Source organism: Silene latifolia, chromosome 3 (genome assembly GCF_048544455.1).
Source record: "Silene latifolia isolate original U9 population chromosome 3, ASM4854445v1, whole genome shotgun sequence".
Lineage (NCBI taxonomy): Eukaryota > Viridiplantae > Streptophyta > Magnoliopsida > Caryophyllales > Caryophyllaceae > Silene > Silene latifolia.
This window is the reverse complement of record NC_133528.1, coordinates 129,316,816-129,337,752: the sequence shown is the minus strand read 5'-3', so window position 1 is coordinate 129,337,752 and position 20,937 is coordinate 129,316,816. Positions and strand designations below refer to the sequence as shown.

The 20,937-nt window shown below is 35.1% G+C and overlaps 1 protein-coding gene, 1 long non-coding RNA gene and 4 other non-coding genes across 7 annotated transcripts; all 6 read right to left on the bottom strand.

The window, feature by feature from the left end:
- Positions 1-2,156: 2,156 nt before the first annotated feature.
- On the bottom strand, positions 2,157-7,872 carry LOC141648026 (uncharacterized). Of its 2 annotated transcripts, none has more exons than XR_012545911.1 (3): positions 5,504-7,872; positions 2,603-2,721; positions 2,157-2,472 (listed from the first exon to the last, which is right to left on the bottom strand). It is a non-coding gene; the product is annotated as an uncharacterized LOC141648026 (long non-coding RNA). The 2 variants fall into 2 exon arrangements; XR_012545910.1 differs by having other exon boundaries at positions 2,607-2,721.
- On the bottom strand, positions 6,922-7,042 carry LOC141650443 (small nucleolar RNA SNORD14). Its single transcript, XR_012546475.1, has one exon. It is a non-coding gene; the product is annotated as a small nucleolar RNA SNORD14 (small nucleolar RNA).
- On the bottom strand, positions 7,126-7,200 carry LOC141650378 (small nucleolar RNA snoZ7/snoR77). Its single transcript, XR_012546416.1, has one exon. It is a non-coding gene; the product is annotated as a small nucleolar RNA snoZ7/snoR77 (small nucleolar RNA).
- LOC141650399 (small nucleolar RNA snoR2/U65) lies at positions 7,224-7,378 on the bottom strand. The gene has a single exon (XR_012546437.1). It is a non-coding gene; the product is annotated as a small nucleolar RNA snoR2/U65 (small nucleolar RNA).
- LOC141650402 (small nucleolar RNA U49) lies at positions 7,713-7,781 on the bottom strand. The gene has a single exon (XR_012546440.1). It is a non-coding gene; the product is annotated as a small nucleolar RNA U49 (small nucleolar RNA).
- A 2,930-nt stretch (positions 7,873-10,802) lies between the features above and the next one.
- Positions 10,803-17,984, bottom strand: LOC141648025 (protein disulfide isomerase-like 1-6). Its single transcript, XM_074456440.1, has 12 exons — positions 17,302-17,984; positions 16,386-16,515; positions 15,618-15,783; positions 15,038-15,156; positions 13,983-14,063; positions 13,805-13,894; positions 13,614-13,685; positions 13,445-13,513; positions 12,745-12,825; positions 12,087-12,221; positions 11,228-11,281; positions 10,803-11,138 (listed from the first exon to the last, which is right to left on the bottom strand). The coding sequence occupies exons 1-12, from the start codon at positions 17,814-17,816 to the stop codon at positions 11,043-11,045; spliced, it is 1,608 nt and encodes a 535-aa protein (XP_074312541.1). The 5' UTR covers positions 17,817-17,984; the 3' UTR covers positions 10,803-11,042.
- Positions 17,985-20,937: the final 2,953 nt, after the last annotated feature.

Here is a 20,937-nt window from a genome sequence, read left to right as displayed (position 1 = left end):
GCTTGACTCTTCCTTTCGGTCTCTCCTGAAACAATGAACAAACTGAGGGCTCGGCTTTGCACCGAGCGTACTCACTCCGACGCTCAAGTCAGTAAACTTAAAGGGATTAAGTTGTGTGTTACTTGACAAAGTATATTGTAGAGAGATAAAGGAGTTTATACCAGATGAATAGTGAGTTTTAGGTTAGATTGTGGATCCTTTCCTCAATGAGGGTTGAGGAGTATTTATAGACTTTCACCTTTTGTCACGTAGTGGCCAAGTGGGCCAAGTGGCGTAGCAGGTGGAAAGTCTGTTCTACCCTCGGCCGAGGGACCCATGGCAGGCCGGCGGGCCCTGTTGACTCCATGTCGAGGGGTCTTGGATATGAGTACGCGGATATATCTCCCGGCTGGCGGTTGCCCAGCCGAGACCCAAAGTGACCGGCCGACAAACTGCGTCGGTTAGGCGGTCTAACATGTTGACTTGCTGTCTCTTGATCTTTGACCTTGCTCAATATGTTGACTCGGTCAGCGGGTGCAGAATATGCCCCATCATAGGCTAATATTTAATTCTTATAAAGTACTAGCATTAAAAGCAATTGCATGGTTAACAGTGTATGCTTTCCACAATCATACTTCATTTTCTCATCTTCAGAAAACATTCATACTTCATTTTCTCATCTTCCAGAGAACATTCAACATCACCACCCTTTTTCTTCAAATTTACGTCCTCCAAAATACATCACTCCCATCAACTATTTTTTTCATTTTTTTACATCCCAATTTTTTTTTGAAAAAATCTCACTTTAAAATTCATCAAATTAAAAAGTAAAAAAAAAAATGGCTGATGATTGCTTTAGAGGATGAGATTAAAGGTAAACATTGGATTTTTCTTTAAAACTAGTGTCTCTTTAAATGTTTAGATTTAAAGAAATTTGAAGGTAAACATTGAGTTTGTTTTATATTTTTACTTTAACTATTAAAACTATCATTGAGATTCATATGTAAAAATATTACTTTTAGAGGATGAGATTAAAGGTAAACATTGAGTTTTTCTTTAAAGCTAGTGTCCCTTTAATTCTTTAAATGTTTAAATTTAATGAATTTTGAAGGTAAACATTGAGTTTGCTTTATATTTTTAGTTTTACTATTAACATTATTATTGAGATTCATATATAAAAATATTACTTTTGTTAAAAACAAAAAATGTTGGATAATAATTTCATGTTAGGAGAGGCATTCATATGGTGCTAATGTCTTTCGTTCCTGGATTTACCAAGCAAGGACACTCAAAGATGAAGAAATGTTGGAGAATATAGTTTCATGTTAGGAGAGACAATATACTACTTGTATCATTTTCAAAAACCACATATTTCATGTTAATGTCTGTATATTTGATTAATAAATGAATGTTTTCATTCTTACATAATATGTTACCACATTAAATTTGGTAACACAATGGATAAATATGTAAATAATTGACATTCTTGGCGTATTTCCTATCGCATTGTATTTTACCATTTGTGTTTCCAATCTTACACAATATGTCACCATATAATTTGGGACGATAACGAGTAAATATATCAACAATTGACATTCTTAGTATATTTCTTATAACAGTGTATTTTACAAGTAATGTTTTCATCCTTGCACAAAATGTTGTCATATACATTTTGGTAACATACTGGGTAAATATGTGAACATTTGGCATTATTGGTGTATCTCTCATGCTAGTGTATTTTAAAAGTAATGTTATCATTCTTGCACAATTTGTTGTCATATTGAAAGTTAATCACCTATGGTAGTGTATATGTTACGCAATTTATTCATTATCGCACAAGATGTTACCATATTGCAACCGGTAACATAACAGATAAACATATAAACAAATTGTCATTCCTGCTGTATTTCTTTTGGTAATGTATGCCCCATTATGTTCACATTCTTATAGAATATTTCACCATCCCAAATCACCTTACATATTGGCAAATAAAGCTACCATACATTCAGGGACGATACCGTCCAAAATAACATGCAAAAGATAAAGTCACAAAATATTTTTAAACATATTAGTGTTATTAAAGCAGGACAATATGACACCATTTTTAGTTGATAAGCTACCACTTTGTTGTAATAATAATTGCAAACAATAAATATATAAAATGATCACTAAATTACACTAGATTTGCATAATGCAAACATATTACACATTAGAACACACAAACTTACTCAATAAGTCAACAAATGTTTGCAACTTCTCAATTCTTAAACATACACCAAACTGCAAATACAACCCAAGAAACCAACAAGGAAACATAGCTAATTTCTCGCTTTTCCTATGTTTCCTGATTTCAATATTTAATTCTACAACAACTATCTTCAACTTTTCATTCTTTATCTTCAAATTCTTCATTTTCTCTAGCAAGTCTTTCTTATTTAAATCGTCACTTTCCGTCAATGCATCAATTAATTGAAAAAAGCCACAACCATTGTGCTGCAAGTGAAACAATAAAGAAAAGATTACACAATATATAATCAAATTCAATTACAAAAATAAATTAACAAACAAGAAACAAAGTCAAATAATTATATCAGCCAAAGTGAACATCCATAAAACCTTTTACCTACATGCTCTCCTTTGTTCACTGTCCTCAAGACTGCACCCATATTGTGTTTGCATAAAACCGTGTTTTCAAGTCTTGAATTTAATGAATTAGATGAAGATGCATAACTTTTTCCCATCCTGAAGAAAAATGTGACCACTTTAGTTTAATATGTGACCATTTAAAAAATCATATTCAATAACTTCAATAACATGTGTGACCATTTATCGTTCAGTGAATTTGATGTTCAAATCTTGAATTACATGAATTAGATGTTTGCTTTATCATTTAACGTGTGATCAATCTAAGGATTGTGATATTTTGTAGACGGATATAAACATACAGCTGCATTAAAGGAAACTTAATGCACAACTCAACATGTTTACAAAATTATTCAATATGTCACCATATGTTATCATTTCAGATAACTCAATTAAAATAAACTAATGAAAACAGTTATCCTTAAAAAGGTCACATATTATATTTTGGTACATATTTACCTAAATTTTATTATTTGACTATTTGAAGAGTATAAATCATTATTTTCAGTAAACTAATATGTGATGAGGTCAATGGAGTATACCCAGTTCAATATGGTCACAAATATTTAGGAAATGGAAGCATTTTTCAGTATGTTACATGTTTACTTAATTGATCAATACGTTAACATCTCCCAAGTTCTGTAAGACCACTAAAATTGGTTAAAAAGTACTTTAATATATAAACAAGTGAACTAAAAATGGTAACAATCTTGGAATTTGATAAAAAAAAAAATTGTAACAATCAAATTAAAGTTCGTAACAATCACCAACAAACATTCAACAATAGTAATGAAAAATAAATTTACCGAAACTAAAAATGAAAAAATGAACTAAAATGCTAAATCATTTAACTAAAAATGTAAAAAACCAAACTAAAAATGATAACAATCATGGAATTTGTTAAAAAAAAATTGATAAAAAATAAACAAAACATAATATTACAACATGATCTTCATCATACCAACAAAAAATTTGAGAGGTGAGAAGTTTTGTGGAGTTTTGCTTTTTTTCTCGGTAGTATTTTATTTGATTTTATTATGGAGTGTTTTGACCAGTGGCGGATCTTCCTTGTATTGGGCAGGGGGCAGGCCCCCCGTGATTGTGGCCCAACAGCTATTTCTTCTCTAAACAATACGGAAATTTTCAGAATGCTAACTGCCTGGCCCCCCCTTAATAAAAAGCCCAAGCAAGTCTGTATAATCTGTACCTTGTTGAATGCAAAGTAAATAAAAAGCCCAAGTAAATAAAAAAATGGTAACATTGCCCCACTTGCATAATGGTACCTTGTTAAATCCAAAGTTACATGTTAACAAGAATTATTTTTTCAACAATTCCTATAATCGTCTTTCCCTAAAGACTAATAATTTTAAGGGTTTTAAATATAACATATTTTAGGTAACTTGATTGGTGATTAAGGCAAGACAACTTATTAAGTCGTAGTGATAAACAATTCTTAATTTTAAACATTTAGAAACACTTCTCAAAGAGCAATTATATGATTTGACGGGTTTTTTTTGTGTATTTTGACATAAATGTGACCATTTTTGCGTAAATAGTGACTATTTTGCAGTAAATAGTGACCTTTTTGAAAAAAAAACGGTTCATTTTTAGTGAAAAAATGGTCACTATGTACCATAAAGTGGTCACCTTTTTCTCATTGCATAGACTACGGTCTTACAACAGAATTTGCGCTCCTCGTAATATTTCTGAGATATATGATCTGTTATTATCATTGTTGTTAGAATCGTGATTCGATCCAACGATTCTACGATTTTACGATCCAAAAATGCTTAACCAATCCTGGATCCTACGATTCTATCATAGTTGTAGAATCTTACGATCCTATTAATTTGAAAATTTTTAGAGATGGGATCATAATACGATCCTACGATTTATGATCCTACAATCCGATTTTATAATAAAAAATTAATATATATTTTTATATAATGACACTGTAAAACCCAAATTTCGTGTAAGTTGTTCATACAATGATACTAAAATCATTAATTACCAATATTTTTAATATTAATAAATACGTGTTTTGATTTTTAATTATATGTTTTTACCAAATAAAAAATTATATTTAAGGAGTTTGTAGAATCTTGCGATTCTACGATCCGATTCGATCCTACCCTCCCCATCGATCCAAAGTAGAATCTCGATCCTGACAACATTGGTTATTATCTTTTATAGAAATATAAGACGTACATTTCATTTTTTTCTCCGAATATTTTTTGTAAAATGAAAAACCATTACATTTTTTGTTAATTGATATAATTTTATATTTTAATATTATTAGCCGTGTATATTTTTTATTGAAGTAGTCATTAAATTATTTCTAGGAAGGTTGTTAATTAAATACTTTCGCTTCGTTAATATTTTTATCTTAGATGTATTTGATTATTGTTTTTGTGAAGACATGTTTAAATTTTGTGTTTGTTAATGCCTCCATTTATATTGTATAGACTGTATGTCTTTTAAAGAAATAGTTGACGATTCGATTATTTACTTTCTGGCCCCCCTTAAAAATTTCTTCAAGATCCACCACTGGTTTTGACGGAGAAGAAGAAAATGGAATGAAGATAAAATTGATGAAAAAGGATGAACATGAAAGATTTTTAGAGAAAGATGAAGATTTTTACAGAGAAATTTGAAAGGGGAGAGAGAAGGAGAGAAGATGAACATGGATGAATATGAAAGATTTTTAGAGAAAGGTACTATGTATGCACAAAGCAGTCAAAAATTATTGTGTATGCACAGTACAATTTGTCTACCCATTTAGCATTTAAACGGTACTATCCAACCCGTCGCAAGCTTGCGACGGGTATCTCCGTCACAAGCAAGACGGATTGATTAAAAGAAAATGAGCATATTCATTTACCTTTATTATAGAATGGTCCAAACAATCGCCCAGAATTGCTTCATTCACTACCGGTAGTAGGCGATCATGAGTGCAAACTCAATTACCAACATTGAGATGAAATTGAGGCAGTATTGTAAACTTGTTTCCTCGAGGATAAAGAGTTGCATGACATAGGCAATTCAATCTACGATTCCGGCCGAACAAACACGAAAGCAGTATAAATTATTTTAAAAGAACTAACAAAGTCAAAATCCCTATTAGTGTCACCTCAATTCAATTAAAATCAGTTTTGTTTTTGCATATATAACTTAAGAAAAAACATGAACTTGTGGAGAATGGAGGAAAAGATAAGAAAAATAAAGGAAAAATTTCTGGATAAAAATGAATAAAAATAGAGTGAAGATGAGGAAGAAGTTTCAGGTGCAAACATAAGAAAAACAGAAAATAATAAGAAATTAGAGTTGACCATAAATATTGCTACAATCAAAGGGTATAGGCCATGCCAAAATAATCAACCTCTTATTCTCATTTTATATAAGATAAGATGTAAGAAATATGTGGCAGCATTGTTCTTCGACGATACATTAGACTTATACTCCCTCCATTCAACTGTAGATTACAAGTTTGCTTTTTCCCGTTTGTCAACACGTATTTTACGCGATAAATATCCTTAGCTACGTATTTACAAAAATTATAAAAGTTAAATATTCTTAATGTAACCTTGAACTCGAATCAAATAAAATCCACCTGAATATATTTTCAGGTATGAATCAAGGTTAAATGGAGGAAATAATATTTATTAATTTTTCTATTGTTGAGGATAAAAGTTAACTGAATTAGTGTAGAGGTTCTTATCGCAAAAAAAGAATAAGTTCGGGTCCTTAAACCAAGCAATAGATGAAGCAAATTCTCCCGAGAACCCCATATTAGTGATTTCTTTATCACACGACTACAAACATCAAATGAAAGTCGGATGATCAAGAAATCACTCGTGTGGCATTTTCAGATGAAGTAATGAAGGAGGTAGCGACTATTTATTAGCTTCAGTTGCGTACGAGGGATCAGTTTACCCCTGTTGTATGATAAATTCATTTCTGGGTTACTTATCGTCTCAATTTTCAATTATAGATCATATGTATTTAGAGTCCGTCATAATCCACTCTTGGTTTTTTTTGACAAATAATCCACTCTTGGTTGTTCTAACCAATTTCCCAAATACAACCTCTAATTCAGCCACACACTCCTTCAATTAATCGATAAACGAAGGACACCAACACAATCCCAATCAACACATTCACAATCCATGCCAAAACTCCCAAATATTGGTCACCTCAAACACAATGCACATCATCTTCAAATTTAATCCAAATTTGTTCTAATAGTGAAAATTTACATCAAATTAATAATATTAATAAAATATAAAGAAAAAAAAAAAAAGTCTCAGACATCCAAGGAAGGATAAAGCAGCAACAACTCTCGACCCTGCGCAGGGGAAAGTTCTCAGGCGGCTCTGCGAATGTTTTTGAGAAACAAGCCTGGAATTTATCATCATCGACTTCTCCAATATTAATTTAACAAAAACACATCAATATTTAATAAGAAAATGTTTTGTTTGTGAAAATAAATTAAAAATCAAGAATCCTCAGAAAGAAAGTTTCTCGTCAGATTGTTAATCAGACGGTAATTCCAACATTTTTCTGTAATCTCATCAACGGAATCGTAAAAGAAAATGGAAAATAAATGTAATTGCACAAACGGCTCCGTTTAATCATGGAAATAAATAAGATTAACGGGTTCCTATCAATAATGCAAAATATTAATCAAAATTTGATATTGGTCCAATCATAGCATCGTCAGTCATTGCTTTTGCTACTGTCGACGTGGCATCGGACCTTATTTTCATACATACAACTAAAATACGATAAATAACAGTGGCAAAACCAGGATTTATCGTTAAATTAAAAAGACATAAAAAAAGAAAACCCTCAGAGACCCGTTTAAAATCACACACAACAGCAATTGGAGAGAAAGAGAAAGAAACCCCAAACAACGGGACGATGAAAAACACATGCTGAGTAATCCCCGACTAATCGAACGGCTGTCATTCAAGGATCAAATCCTATGAATAGGAGATGAGTGAATGGACGGCTGTGATTAGTGGATGGGGAAACAGCAGCGAGTGAAGATCAACGGCGTAGATGGTGTTTCTATAGTTTCTCAATCAAGCACAAGAGCGGTGTTTGGAGTGTCATACGGCACTTCCTATCTTTTTTATGGGAATGCTTCCTCATCGGGATTCTTTTAATTTTGATTTTAGAAAAACCCTAACCCTAAAACCCTAAACTGTGATGTTGCGATTGAAAGCGTTTGGTGTTTGTGTTTGGAGGAGGAGGTAGGCTTTTAAAGGAGGGAAGAATGAAGATGGGGGATTGTAAACCCTAGATTATGTATGGGCCTTGTGTTTTAGTTTCCATTGGTCCGGCTCAGTCCAACATGATTGATTTTCTTAGTAAAAGATCATTTCCAAGTTCTTATCATAGGGGCGACGACGTTTTAGTAACTATTGACGACGTTTTCATTCCAAAAAACGAACACTCCCCCCTCCTCCCCCACATTACTTTCTCTCTCTAAACAATTTTCTCTCAAATTCTTGTAAAAACAAATTAAATTTTTAAAAAAAAAACATCAATTAAGAACATCAATTAGCATGTTGTTTCCTTTTTTCATTTCGATCTCCCATCACCATTAACCACATAAAAAATGAGAAAATAATCCATATCGAAAAGAAAACTTACATAATTTTAAAAAATCGACAAATAAAGAAAATAAACACGATTTAGAAAAAAATTGAACGAACCCTGGACGAAATATTGAGATTCAACAATCGACCATGGATCAAACGTGGAGATTCAACGTTTGATCATGGCCAAATGTTGAATCTCGACCATGGATCAAACGAAATGATTCATCGTTCTCATGGCATCAACATTGAATACAAACGTTCAATTTTTATTATTATTTTTTTTTTTACCATGGACGAAATGTTGAGATTCAACAATCGACCATGGACCAAACGTGGAGATTCAACATCTGACCATGACCGAATGTTGAATCTTAACGTTTGACCATGGTCAAACGTTGAATACCAACGTTCGAATTTTTTTTTTTAATTTTTTTTAAAAAAAAAAAATAATAAAATTGAACCATGGTTAAACGTTGAGTTCCAACGTTGCACCATGGCTAAGGCTCTGTTTGGTAAAACGATCAAAATGTACTCAAACCCGAAAAGGTACACAAATCGATAAGGTGATTTGAAATTAAAAAGGTACACGAAAAGCTAGTGAAAAATTGGAAACGATAAGGTAGGTGATTAATTGTAAAGTGTTTGGTAAAACTAATCGAAAAGGTAATCGATTTTTGTAAAATGACATAAAAGGACATTAATAATTATAATAAATTAATTTAAATAAAGGGTAAATATGTAAAGTAGAACATTTCAATTTTCTGAAACTTTAAAAAGCTATCCGAGTAGCTTTTCATTTCAGTACTGAAAAGTCATTTCAGTGCACTAAATGACTTTACCAAACAGCACTGGGTAAAACAACTACCTGAAGTATTAGTCAAATCAGGTTGCTTGGTCAAATCAGGTACCTGAAATGTCTTGTCAAACATAGCCTAACAACAATAAACAACATATAATCGACAAAAGATAAATAATTGAACGGATTTTCTAACATGTGCCCTAAGGGCATATGATAATAATCTAATTAAGGAAATATTGTTGTGAATATTTCATGATAAATTAGAGTTGAAACTCATATTTACCATAATTAGTGTAATAATCTTGAAAATCTTCCCCTATTTAGCTTATTATCATGTGCCCTAAGGGTACATGTTAAAAAAACCCATAATTGAAACATTCAAAATTCCAGGTGAAATTGAAAACGAAATACATAAATTAAAACTAACTACTAACTATTATTAAAGTCCTCTATTAAAGTTATACAAATTAATTTTACAATAAAATTAAGGGTTTTTCTCAAATGTGTCATACCCTAAGGGTACATGTTAATAACCTTAATATGGTAAGATTGACAACATAAATTCCGCACATTCTACTTATTTTTTTTTTCATCCCTACCCTTCATCATTACAAAAAAAAATATTAAAAACAAACTCATTCTTCGTCACATATTGGCCTGAAAAAATTGACCCGACCTGACACTCGAACGTGACCCGAACCCGAACTAACCGGACTCGGATTTTTATTGTTGCAAACTAATTATTATCCACAAATAACTTGATACTAGTTGACCAAAAAACAACCCGAACCCGAAATGACTTGATTTGACCTGAATCTGACCTTAAGTATTCAGACCCGAAATGACCAGACTCGAAATAGACTTGACCTGAACCAGGCCCGATTGATCTGTTTGCCAGGTCTACAATCACATCCCTGACCACTGTTCTTGACCACCATCCCTTAATACCGACGAACAACCGCTGCACCGTCGACCACCCCTTGCACAACCATGCCTTCTCTTTCAGTCGTTTCTTTTTTTTCAACGTCTCCATCCGTCGACCTTGCCTTCTGCCCCTTCTCCAATCCCGTTGACTAACCTTGCTCCATCATCGATCATTAGGCGGAGGTGGCTGGTGGGGCAGCAGGTCGGGGATTCTGTAGTGGTTGTTTTTAGAATTGCTCGGGTTTTAATTAATAAGGTATCCTTTTTTGCGGGCGAAAAATGAGATGGGTATAATCGGAATCAAGTGTAAAAATGAGCGGGATTAACATATCTCTTAGTAAAAGGGTGGGCGGGATTTAGCAATTGCGTTTATTTAAAGTCAAATACTACCTGCTTAGATTATACTCCCCATGGAACTCTAACATTCCACTTGCTTAGATTATACTCCCTCCATCCCGATCATTTGTTACTTTGGATTTGTTACTTTGGGTTTGTTTTGGCATGGAGACCAAGGAAGCAGAAGGGGACCATTTGTGATTGTACTTAATGAATCACAAGTGGACAATAATCCAATCAAATAACCAAATTAGTCTCTAAAACCATCTCAATATAGAAAGGTGAACAAATGACTAAGACACCCTAAAATAAAATAGGTAAACAAATAACCAGGACAAAGAGAGTACTCGGACATACTTTAACTTTTTCCATGAATTTCATGTAGGGGTTCAAATGTTGAGGGGAAGATAAAAAGCTTTCCGAAAAATAGTGGGAAGATGAAAGGAGAACGATGGAAGTAGACAAGTAGTGACTTACACTTCTATCACTCATCCGGGATGAGATAGGTCGCAACATTTTAAAAAAATCAATGTAGGACTTTTTTTAATTATATAGAAAATTTCCCTTTCATGGTGTTCATAATATAACACTACAAAATTAGTTTACACTCACTGCGGTTGCTAATCCAGCTACCTCAATCGATGATCAAATTACTTGCATTATCAGCCCTTTGTAAAACATTTGGTATATGAAACGAGTTCCTATTTCCCGCTATTAGTCTGTATATGATACAGTATTAAATTGAGGAAGCCATTCTACAATTCATCCTTTGCTACCTCAACTTCAGCTTTCACGTTTTTCTTGATAAATGCTGCCATTTCCTTCAATCCTGATTTAGTCGACAGTTTAACCTGGTAAGAGATTAGCTCCATCAGTCAGAGAGGCCTTCAGGATTGTAATAGTAAAAATAATGGGTTGCAGACACAAAATTATAGGTTACCGAAGTTGATTTATCAGCTGCGGGATAAAACAGCAGCGTTGGGTAGTCAGTAACCTGCAAAAGTAAGAATTTAAGAAACATAAGGCTATGGAATCCTCAACGGACCCTCTCCTGGTAAGTGGTAGCACAAATTCTCATTTGTGACGGTACTATTCCATCACAAGCTTGTGACCTCTCACAAGAAGCAAGTGGGAGAGCAAGTGGAAGGGTCCTGGTAGAGACATACAGGGAGACTTGCATGACAAACGTAAAGGAAGAGGCATAAATATGAAGCAATTCGTATCTTGGTTTGATGTTGGTTTGAGAGAACGGAGCTCAATGTGGGTGCTTGCTTGTACCCGTAACTGGCAAGTTTTTAAATATTTTTTGATTGAGAAGCATTTATTAATAAACAGGTACTCCGTAGTAAAGTGCTTATAAGATTGAATAAGGTGATTATAACCGTAAAACAACACTTGGGGAATAGGGGAGTTAATTATGAGCTTCCATAACAAATTTTTAGTTTAGTTTATGGTTTGAAGACCCGTCCTCATCAGTCATCCCCAATCAAGATAAAGTCTGTGCCTCAAAAAATAAGGCATAGTGAGTTCGTCTTTACATATGTACTCATACCGGAGTCCAAGTAAAACAAAAGACCACAACTTCTTCTAGCCAAGTAGAAGAATCTAATGATCGTAAACATCATGTTGTTCAGTAAATTAAGCAGTAGGATCACAACTTCAGATAAATGTAAGTCTAACATCGAAACGAATAATTGTCCCTATTTTTCTTCAAGAAAAAATGAAAATGCTTGTCCATGCAGTAACTAATAATTATTCATGTTCTTTCTCAAGTGATATGCAAGATTTAGTTCACTAACCTGAAGTTTTGGATGCTCATTAGCAGAAGCATCAATTCTTGCAAAGGTTAAATTTTCCAATCCTTTAAAATGCTTAGCCAGCTTTTCCACCTGCTTGGTTGTAACGTCACAAGCAGGACACCATGGTATATACACCTAAATATACGAAAGCGCAATTCAAAAATCAGCGCAGGCCTTTTAATGGGAAGTGAAAAATATTATTTCAGTACACCAAGTAGAAACAAAGTAGTCAGTTTAGGCCAGATCAATTCACATAAAGTATGCAGTTTGAGTACAAATCTGACCATTTTGGGTTTTGTCTATTAAGATACTTTTATTTGTTATGTAGATAAACTTGAAGTGTAATCTCAAGTTATTCATTTCAGGCCACTTCAAGGCCAAAATAGGGCACAAGAAGTTCGGTGTACAGGTCCAACTGGGTTAACCCAGTTTCCACCTCTATTTAAGTTGTTCTTTTGAGTTCTAAATCTGGTTGGTTCAGTTTAGTCAGGTCTACCAGGGAGGCAAGCGAAAGACATGGAAACGTTAACTGTTTGTCAGAGAATGAAACTGGAAGCAAAGTACTAGATGATATTTCCTGCAAATGCACCGCCGCCTAACAAAAAGTAACTGAACATACAAAGGAGACTCTAAGAGAGGGGGATACTGGGTCACCAACCTCGAGCAGAACATTTTTCGAGCTGCTGAAAACCAGGTCATTCAATGTCTTTCCAACAGCAACGACGACGCTAGCATTTGTCTGAGTACAGAATAGCAAACATTTAAATAACATGCAAAGTAATCTTCTCTATTTTTAAAAAAATAAAGATTTCTATCATATTCTTTGCCACAGAAGATGCAACTTACACTATCTTAGCCTAAATTACTCTCACTAATCCACTGCTTCGTGTGGTCAACACAACACAGGACGCGTGCCAACACGCCAAAATTAAAACGACACCCAACTTTCGACGGTCTCAAATTTGAGAACGAAGATAAAGAAAACGATAGGAAAATGAAATGAAAGATTTTTGAAGAAGAATAGTGAAGGCGGAGACATGGGGTGGCAGGTGCCTCACTGCCTCGATTAAGCCAAAAAAAAGAGAAATAAGTTTCCCCTTTATTTTTGGTCCATAAAGCATGGGTAGTTTAATTATCCGTACAAAAACGGGTTGTGAATGTATCTAATAATTGGTCAAGACACATATCTGATTGTATCCACGTTTAATTAAGAACAGTGTAAGACACTCGACACTGTGTCGACGAGTCTGAGTAACATAGATCTTAACAATTTACTAGTCCTGTCCTAAAAATTTAAAGTAGTATGTCAAATAAAAAGGCGACTAGTTCAAAATATTTAAACAGAGGAGGGAACTCACATTATCTGGTATAGCCTGTGACTTATAATACAATGGAACAGTCCCATCTAACAGCCCGGAGCAGAACTCCTACAGTGATCAACGATAAAAATTGCATGGTAGTTATAAACATATTCTTTGTATAAGAAGTTTTTTAACGGAAACAGCAAGCCACATGATAATATCATACTTCTATGTTGCTAGGTGTTGGTTCCGATTCCAATAGATACTTTGAGCTAATCTTGCTGTCAAAAGCAGCCACCTGTGAAGGGCATGATCAATGTTAAAGACTTTTAAGATAAAACAAAGACTTAGATTTATGTACAATTTGAGTGAAAGAAGAAAAAAGGATCTAATAAGACCACATTGTCAGAGCATTACAACTGTTTTACTCGAGTCTTCAAGTCCCAACATAGTCAGGAATGGTTTAGCCAAGTTATCCTCGGTAATATCGACATATATGAGCATTATCTGCACCCATGAATAAGCAATAAACTGTTAACAGATCAATACAGCCTTTTTACATGTAAACTACAATTAACAAAATCTCAGTGGGGACCTTTGTCTTAAATTTTTTGGCAACTTCTTGAAGAGGCTGAAGAAGGGGCTTGAACTCATCAGTTTCGGCAAAAACATAAACCTACACATGAACACAAAGTTTTAACTAATCATAAGACTTTTGAGTTTAGATACCTCAAAATGCAGTAAGAGCACTGTTTGGGCCAGTGGAAACTCTAAAATAAGGTTTTTAATTGCTTCACATAAATCAAAACTTATGCGGCAAATTCAAGAGAATAATCATGAGTCACAAGAAGCAAAAATAGATCCAGAATTGTCACATACTCACATCAAGGGCACTAATGAAAATGATGGAAAGAGTAACAGATGTGATTCATATAATTCCTACAATCAGTGACAAACCCAAAAATAAAATTGTCCAAGTCTATATTCAGAAAGGAAAAGTTGCATTTTTAAATTCAACATTGCGTAAGAAACTGAAAAATAAGTTCTGAAGCTGCAACCTTTGGGATCCTATGTTTCTCATGATAAAGTTACTCAATAATTGAGACATTCAGAAGATGTTTATGAGTGCTATAGCCAATATACTAATAAAGTAATAAGTAACTGAGCATCAAAGATAAACTATGAGGATTGAACATGTCTTCAAAATCGTGTACATTAACTTTGATAATTTCAGTATTTCACTTAAGATTGTGAGAGAGGGGTGGGGATAAAAATTAACCTCAACAGACCAATAAGCTCTAAAGTCTAAAGCTGGAACCTTTGGGATTCTATTACTCAAAATCGAGCTGATAAATCATTAAGATTACAGCACCTTCACGAGTGTTATACATACAAGTTCTAGGAATATGTTCAATGAGCACTATAATTATCTTGTAAGAACTGTTTATCCCCGCTACATGCCATAGCCATACACTTCCACATCTTTCCTCCTCACTTCCATTAAAGCTCCCTTATGCAACATCTAGGCATTTCTCCTCTATCAATCCCCCTTGCCCACTCCGCACACAAAAGAAATCATCTTTTCTCCTATATTGCAATTCATGTAATGTGACAAAAATTGCAGAAGGCAATAGGAAAGTAACAACAAACCTGGAGTTTAGTTTGACTGGAGTAGACTTTAACAGAATTTAACTCTGTTAGTGTAGTGACCAATGGGAACTTGTTATAATTCAAAAACTGCAGTATCTTCTCCGTCTTCAGAGGCTCCTCTGCATACAGAAACAACCTGTTGTGTGAGTGTCCAATGATGAAGGTGTTGATAAAAGGTGCACATAAATTACGGCTGAAACACTGCTTTCGTCTATCCCAAAAGCTGTAAGCCAAAGTTGTACTTTATGTGTAACAAACATAAGAAGTGAGGGCATGTGGCTCATAGAAGTTATAGTTAAACCAAAAGGAATTTATATTTGGGTCAACGGAGTCACTCAACACCCGGCAAATCATGAATCAGTCCGAGTGTCATGGCATTTGCTAAAATCTATATATGAGACACTATTAAGAAAAAAAAAGAAAAGGGAGAATTGCAAAAGGATGTTATATATTTATACTGAATTAGGCAACCTCGGGTTGCCCCAAATAACTTAGAAAATGCAAAATAAAAATAAAATAATGAATGGTACTAGACATGCTTGCAAAAATTTGGGATTGCATTTGCCTGCAGTTCACATACCAAAGCTGGTGTATTTTTCTGGCTCACTTTTGATGAGGCCAATGAATGGCTTTGACAGTTTGACATCAGGGAAGATATGATTTGCAGCCTCATAGGAATTTGTTTCTACAAACTGGATTTCATTGTCCTCCACTGCAGCGTTGACAAATTCTTCGTAATCAGGACCCTGCAATGAAAGTTCGATTTCATTAAGAATATCAGTGGATGTAGTAGGGCATACGTAAAGGGAACACAGCATAAATTGACAAAATGGAGCAACTAGAGACTAATGACAAAAGATGTGTACTATACAACTGTGTTACTAAGACACGCCGACACGTGTCGGTGCCGGACACGTGTCGGACACGGCTATTTGGGGTGAATTTTCCTGTTTTGTGGTCTAAATTGAAGTGTCGTGTCGGACACCGACACATGTCTGATACGCGACACGGCAATTAAGTGAAGTGTCAGAGTAACATAGCTATACAAGCAGCATAAACCGAAGTTTCAATTAGATAAAAACACATCTGAGACGCTTTTAAAATTTGAATCTCTAAAACAAATAAAAACTATTTACTGTCAGCAAACATTGGAAATTTACTAAAGCTTCAACACACTAAGTTGGAATTGAAACCGAGTTACTCAACCTAAAATATCTTGAATTTTGGGTATTAAGCCTCAAATTAGTGATGAACTTACATGTATACAATACCAGAAGCAATGAAATATATATCAAATTTGAGTGCATCAAAAAAGGCAAAGATGATAGCATTTTAGACAGTTGTTTACCTCAAATGCCTCAAAGAGCCCGAAAACTAAAATACTGTACTTCTTAACTAATGCCTCAGCTTCAGCAACAGAACTCACTCTAACAACTGGTTTACCGGTCTTCTTTTGTGCCCATATCACTATTTCCTCCCTGTTCAACCACAAAACAAATCAAAAGTAATCAGGAAACGAAACATATCGAAGACAAAACCCAAAAAAAAAATTCTTTAAAGAGACTAAAAGGGTATTCCAAACAATGTGAGAATCTATATAATGGTTCACAAAGGCTGCATAGTAAAACCCATCACAAGAGTAAAACGCAAAAATGCGCACAGAAAACCACAAGGTCATTGTTGAAATGCCAAAATCTAGACGAATCAGCCATTAAATGGATCAACAAAACAGCATAAACCGCCAATTACAACCCCACCATTAGGGTAAGGAAATGCAGAATCTACTCGCACACATATAGTCAAGACCTAAACGTTTTCTTAAACAAAAATTACAAGCATAGCGCGGAATGCATTAGCCTTAGATAATCCAACCATTTGATTGTATCACCAAACATCATAATTCAAAACTAACTCTCACAAGGTCAACTAAGAAAAACAAAAATATTTACATAGCACATTATAATTTAAGACCATACATCATCAAAGATCACAAATTTAGTAGATAATACAATTATAAAGGCAAACATTCCCACCATTAAGCAGTTTAAGATCAACCATAACAAGATCAAAGGCCAAGCATTTCACCAAACATTACAATTAAACCAGAAGGGCAATTTGATAGGTTTGATTAAAATACACCTCACATATATCGAACAAACGTATGAAATTGGCTCGAGCGGAGAAGACCAAAACATTAAAAAATCAAAAGGGTAATTAAAAAATGTGAGATTAAACAGTATAATTAAGAAACGAGGAAAACATACGAAGTAAATCCACCAGTGTAAGGCTGAGAAGTGCCATTGTTAAACAAGAGCAAAGTAGGATAACCCTTAATACCCAAAGACGACGCCGTTTTGGGAAATCTTTCAGCATCAAGCTTAGCCATTAAAAGGGAAGAACCCAAATCATTTAAGAAATTAGCAGCTTGAGCGAATTGAGGCATTAATTCAGCACTTCTAGGACACCATGGTGTATAACCCAATATCAAAACTTGCTCATTTTTGTCAATTGTTTTCTGGGTATTATCATTGTTCAATTCTACAACAATTCTCTGTGCTTTGCTCAATACTTTCGCATCTCCAGATGATGATGATGATGGAGAAGATAAAGATTGTTGTTGTTGTTCTTGGTCTTGTTGTTCGTCGATTGATAAGAGTTGTTCAAGTTCATCAAAATCATCAGCTTCATCATCTAATTCGTTTGAGAGGGAAAATGTGGTGATTGAGATGAGGATTAGTGTGATAATTGTGAGATTTAAAATGGGGTTTTTGGTCAGCATGATGTTGAAATACTTGAAATTCAAGTGAGATGTTGTTTGTTTGTGTTGTGGACTAATATGATCAGGAGTTGGGTACTTGAAAGGGAGAGAAATGGAGAATTAGAGGATTTTTTCCCGTTGATCACGGTATCATTTTTGGAAATGTATTTTTGTAATAATGATTTTTTTCTATTTTTATTTTATTGTTTTGAGTTTTGGGCAATTTTAATGGGTTGATTTTCATTATGTCATCGGTCATTCTAGTAACGATAGCTTTCATACGGATGTTAGTGGAGCGAGCGTGTTTAAAAGCCACTATCACATAGTCTATGCCTCGAATGGACCGGTTTTTTTGCAAGTGTTAGCCTGCCTATTTATATTTATAGTAACTAATGTGTTTATAATAATTAAATAATTTTTTAAGAAAAATAAAAATGATTATAGTTATCACCTTGGAGGATATCGAGGAGATATTCAAATCATTGAGAAAACATCAAATGAAGCTGAACCCCAAAAACCAACAATTAATCACAACTAATCTACTTCGTGAGTCACAACTAATCTACTTCGTGAGTTGCTGCTTATGTCGTGGTGATAGCAGCGAGAAAGCTCTGACCGTATTTCAACGCTCATTCACTCAACGCATTAGTTCCTTATACTAGATCTAAAATAATTAGATTTTCTTCAAGAATTGCAAAAGTAATTTCTAAAACTGAAATAAAGAGTTTAAGTACTCTCCTAAAGAAAGTTAACTTAGTAACCAAAGTCAAAACGAGTCTCGGAACAAACCGAGTAAACTAAATAAACAAGCACGAGTCTAACGATGTTGAATCACGCGACCAAAGCACAAACAGGTGTCAAATGTAGGTCACGCTTCGGTCGCGCCTAGGTCGAATGTCAGTGACGAAAAACGCTGCTGCCAAATTTGTCTTCTCTTTCGTATGCGCGCATGAATAGTGCGACATATGCTCGTGCACGCCTCCCAAGGTATGTTCATAGGTCTTTGAGCCCACCTATCCTCATGCTTAGATTCCGTCTCTGAAATACAAAATCGACCCACAAGATCTTCTTTATCGTTTTCAAGCTTCATCTTCAACTTTGGGATCCAAGTTACAACTTCAAGCATTGTACCATTATAATTCATTAAGGACCGCCTTTGTCACTTGAACTTCACTAATTCGACCCTCTTAATACATACTAAAACCGTCTCATCATAGTGATAATGACATACCAGTCGCTCGACAAATAGCGGAAAAGTCCGAAAAATCGGGCCGGTGAAATTGGTTGTCGAACTCTCGGGACATGGAATTAAGTACTAGTTGAGAACAACTATAAAGGCCTAAATAAGCCTTAGCCGACTTCCTAAAAGAGTACTCCCACTCCGATGAAAACGAGGACAATAAGAGACATCCATAGGCTTATGGGACGGATGGCCGCGATGTCACGGTTCATATTTAGGTCAACAGACAAATCAAAACCATTCTTCAGTGTTCTGAAAGGGAACAAACATTTCACATAGGAAGAGGAGCAGAAGCAGGCCTTCACAACAAGCCTGAAAGACCACGTGAAAGAGGCTCCCCACCCTAGCAAGGCCGGTAACAGGAGAAACGCTATTCCTTTACATAGTTGTCACCGATGTCACCATCAGCGTCGTTACTCAAGGAGGAGAACAAAAACCAACAACCAATCTACTTCGCCAACCACGCACTAGGACCCGCAGAAAAGAACTACCCACTCATAGAAAAGACAACCTATATCGTAGTGGTGGCAGGAAGGAAGCTCCAACCGTACTTCGACGCTTATCCAATAGTGATAATGATAGAGAAACCGCTCGAGAAAGAGCGAAAAAGTCCGAAACATCGGGCCGGTGAAATTAGTTGTTGAGTTGTCGGGACATGGAATTAAGTACTAGTCGAGAGCAGCTATAAATGCCCAAGTCTTAACCGACTTTCTTGCAGAGTACTCCCACTCCGATGAGAACGAGGAGCCTCAGAAGGCCTGAGAAGGGTACACAGATGGGCCATCTATAATGCCTTATCAAAGCTTGTCATCTCAAGCTTACGAGATGTCCGCCGATCGGTCCCGCTAGGCAAGCAAAAAGCGTTAGAGAAGAGGGAACATTGATAGGAGCCGTCAAACAAAATGAGCCATCCTGGATGACAGACATAATTAACTTCAAAAAAGAGGGTAAGATACCAGACAAGACGATAGAGAAATAACTAGCTACCATAGTCAACCGCTTTCTACTAATTGAGGGGGCCTTGTACAAAAGGGGATTCTCGATCCCACTCTTGAGATGTCTAAGCTTAAGAGAATCAGCCGAAGTTCTAGCAGATATTTGATAAGTGGTTTGTCGTACTCGCAAATATCAAATACAATTTAATAACACGACGAATATAAGTAGTATAAGTCGGGGTCGAACACAAGGATGATGGGGGGGTTTATGCTAACCTTGTTTAAGTCCAAGTTTAGTCTAGATAAACTGGGGAAGGAAAACGCAAGTCAAATGTATAGGTCTTCTCCAAAACATCATCAAGAAAGTATATGGTTCAACTATGGACATTGCCGCATTTTGGGCCTTAGTCTCGAGGCCCACCCTGAAGAGGAACCCCCATCCTCCCGAAGGTGGCCGCCGAGGCCAAGGAACGCCACATATCCTCGAGTTATTCCGGCGTAAGCGATCTGAAGCCTGGTTCACGAGGTCGAAGACCACCGCCCTCTTAGCTTCCTTGGCCACCATTGACAGGCTAGGTTTTCAACCGTCTTGGTCGTTAGGCATCCGGGGAATCAGCTTATAGTCAGGATTCTGCCCTATCAACCATAATCCAGTTGTCAGGATTCAGGCCTATCAACCACAATCCAGAGACTGTAGGAAATATCGGTATACTTCCTTTAAGATTATTAGGATTATAACGAAATTATGATTATGAATACTAGTCATAAATGAAATTGCATAAACAAAATAGTAAAGATTAAGAATCAACCTTTGGTCCTAGCAAATTCGGCCTAAGAACAATATCGAAATCGATATTCTCCTAATCGTTGCACCCAAGATGCTATGAGAAATGTCCTTGTTCTTGCTAGAATAGATCCCCAAAATTGAAAATTAATTTTTAGAGTTTTGAGTGAATGATGAGAGAAT

Coding starts and splice junctions, on each gene's coding strand:
- LOC141648025 (XM_074456440.1), bottom strand. CDS start 17,816: ATGCTGACCAAAAACCCCATTTTAAATCTCACAATTATCACACTAATC. Junction 15,157..15,617: donor AGAAAAATACACCAGCTTTG/GTATGTGAACTG, acceptor TTCTGTATGCAG/AGGAGCCTCTGAAGACGGAG. Junction 13,686..13,804: donor AAGACTCGAGTAAAACAGTT/GTAATGCTCTGA, acceptor TGCCCTTCACAG/GTGGCTGCTTTTGACAGCAA.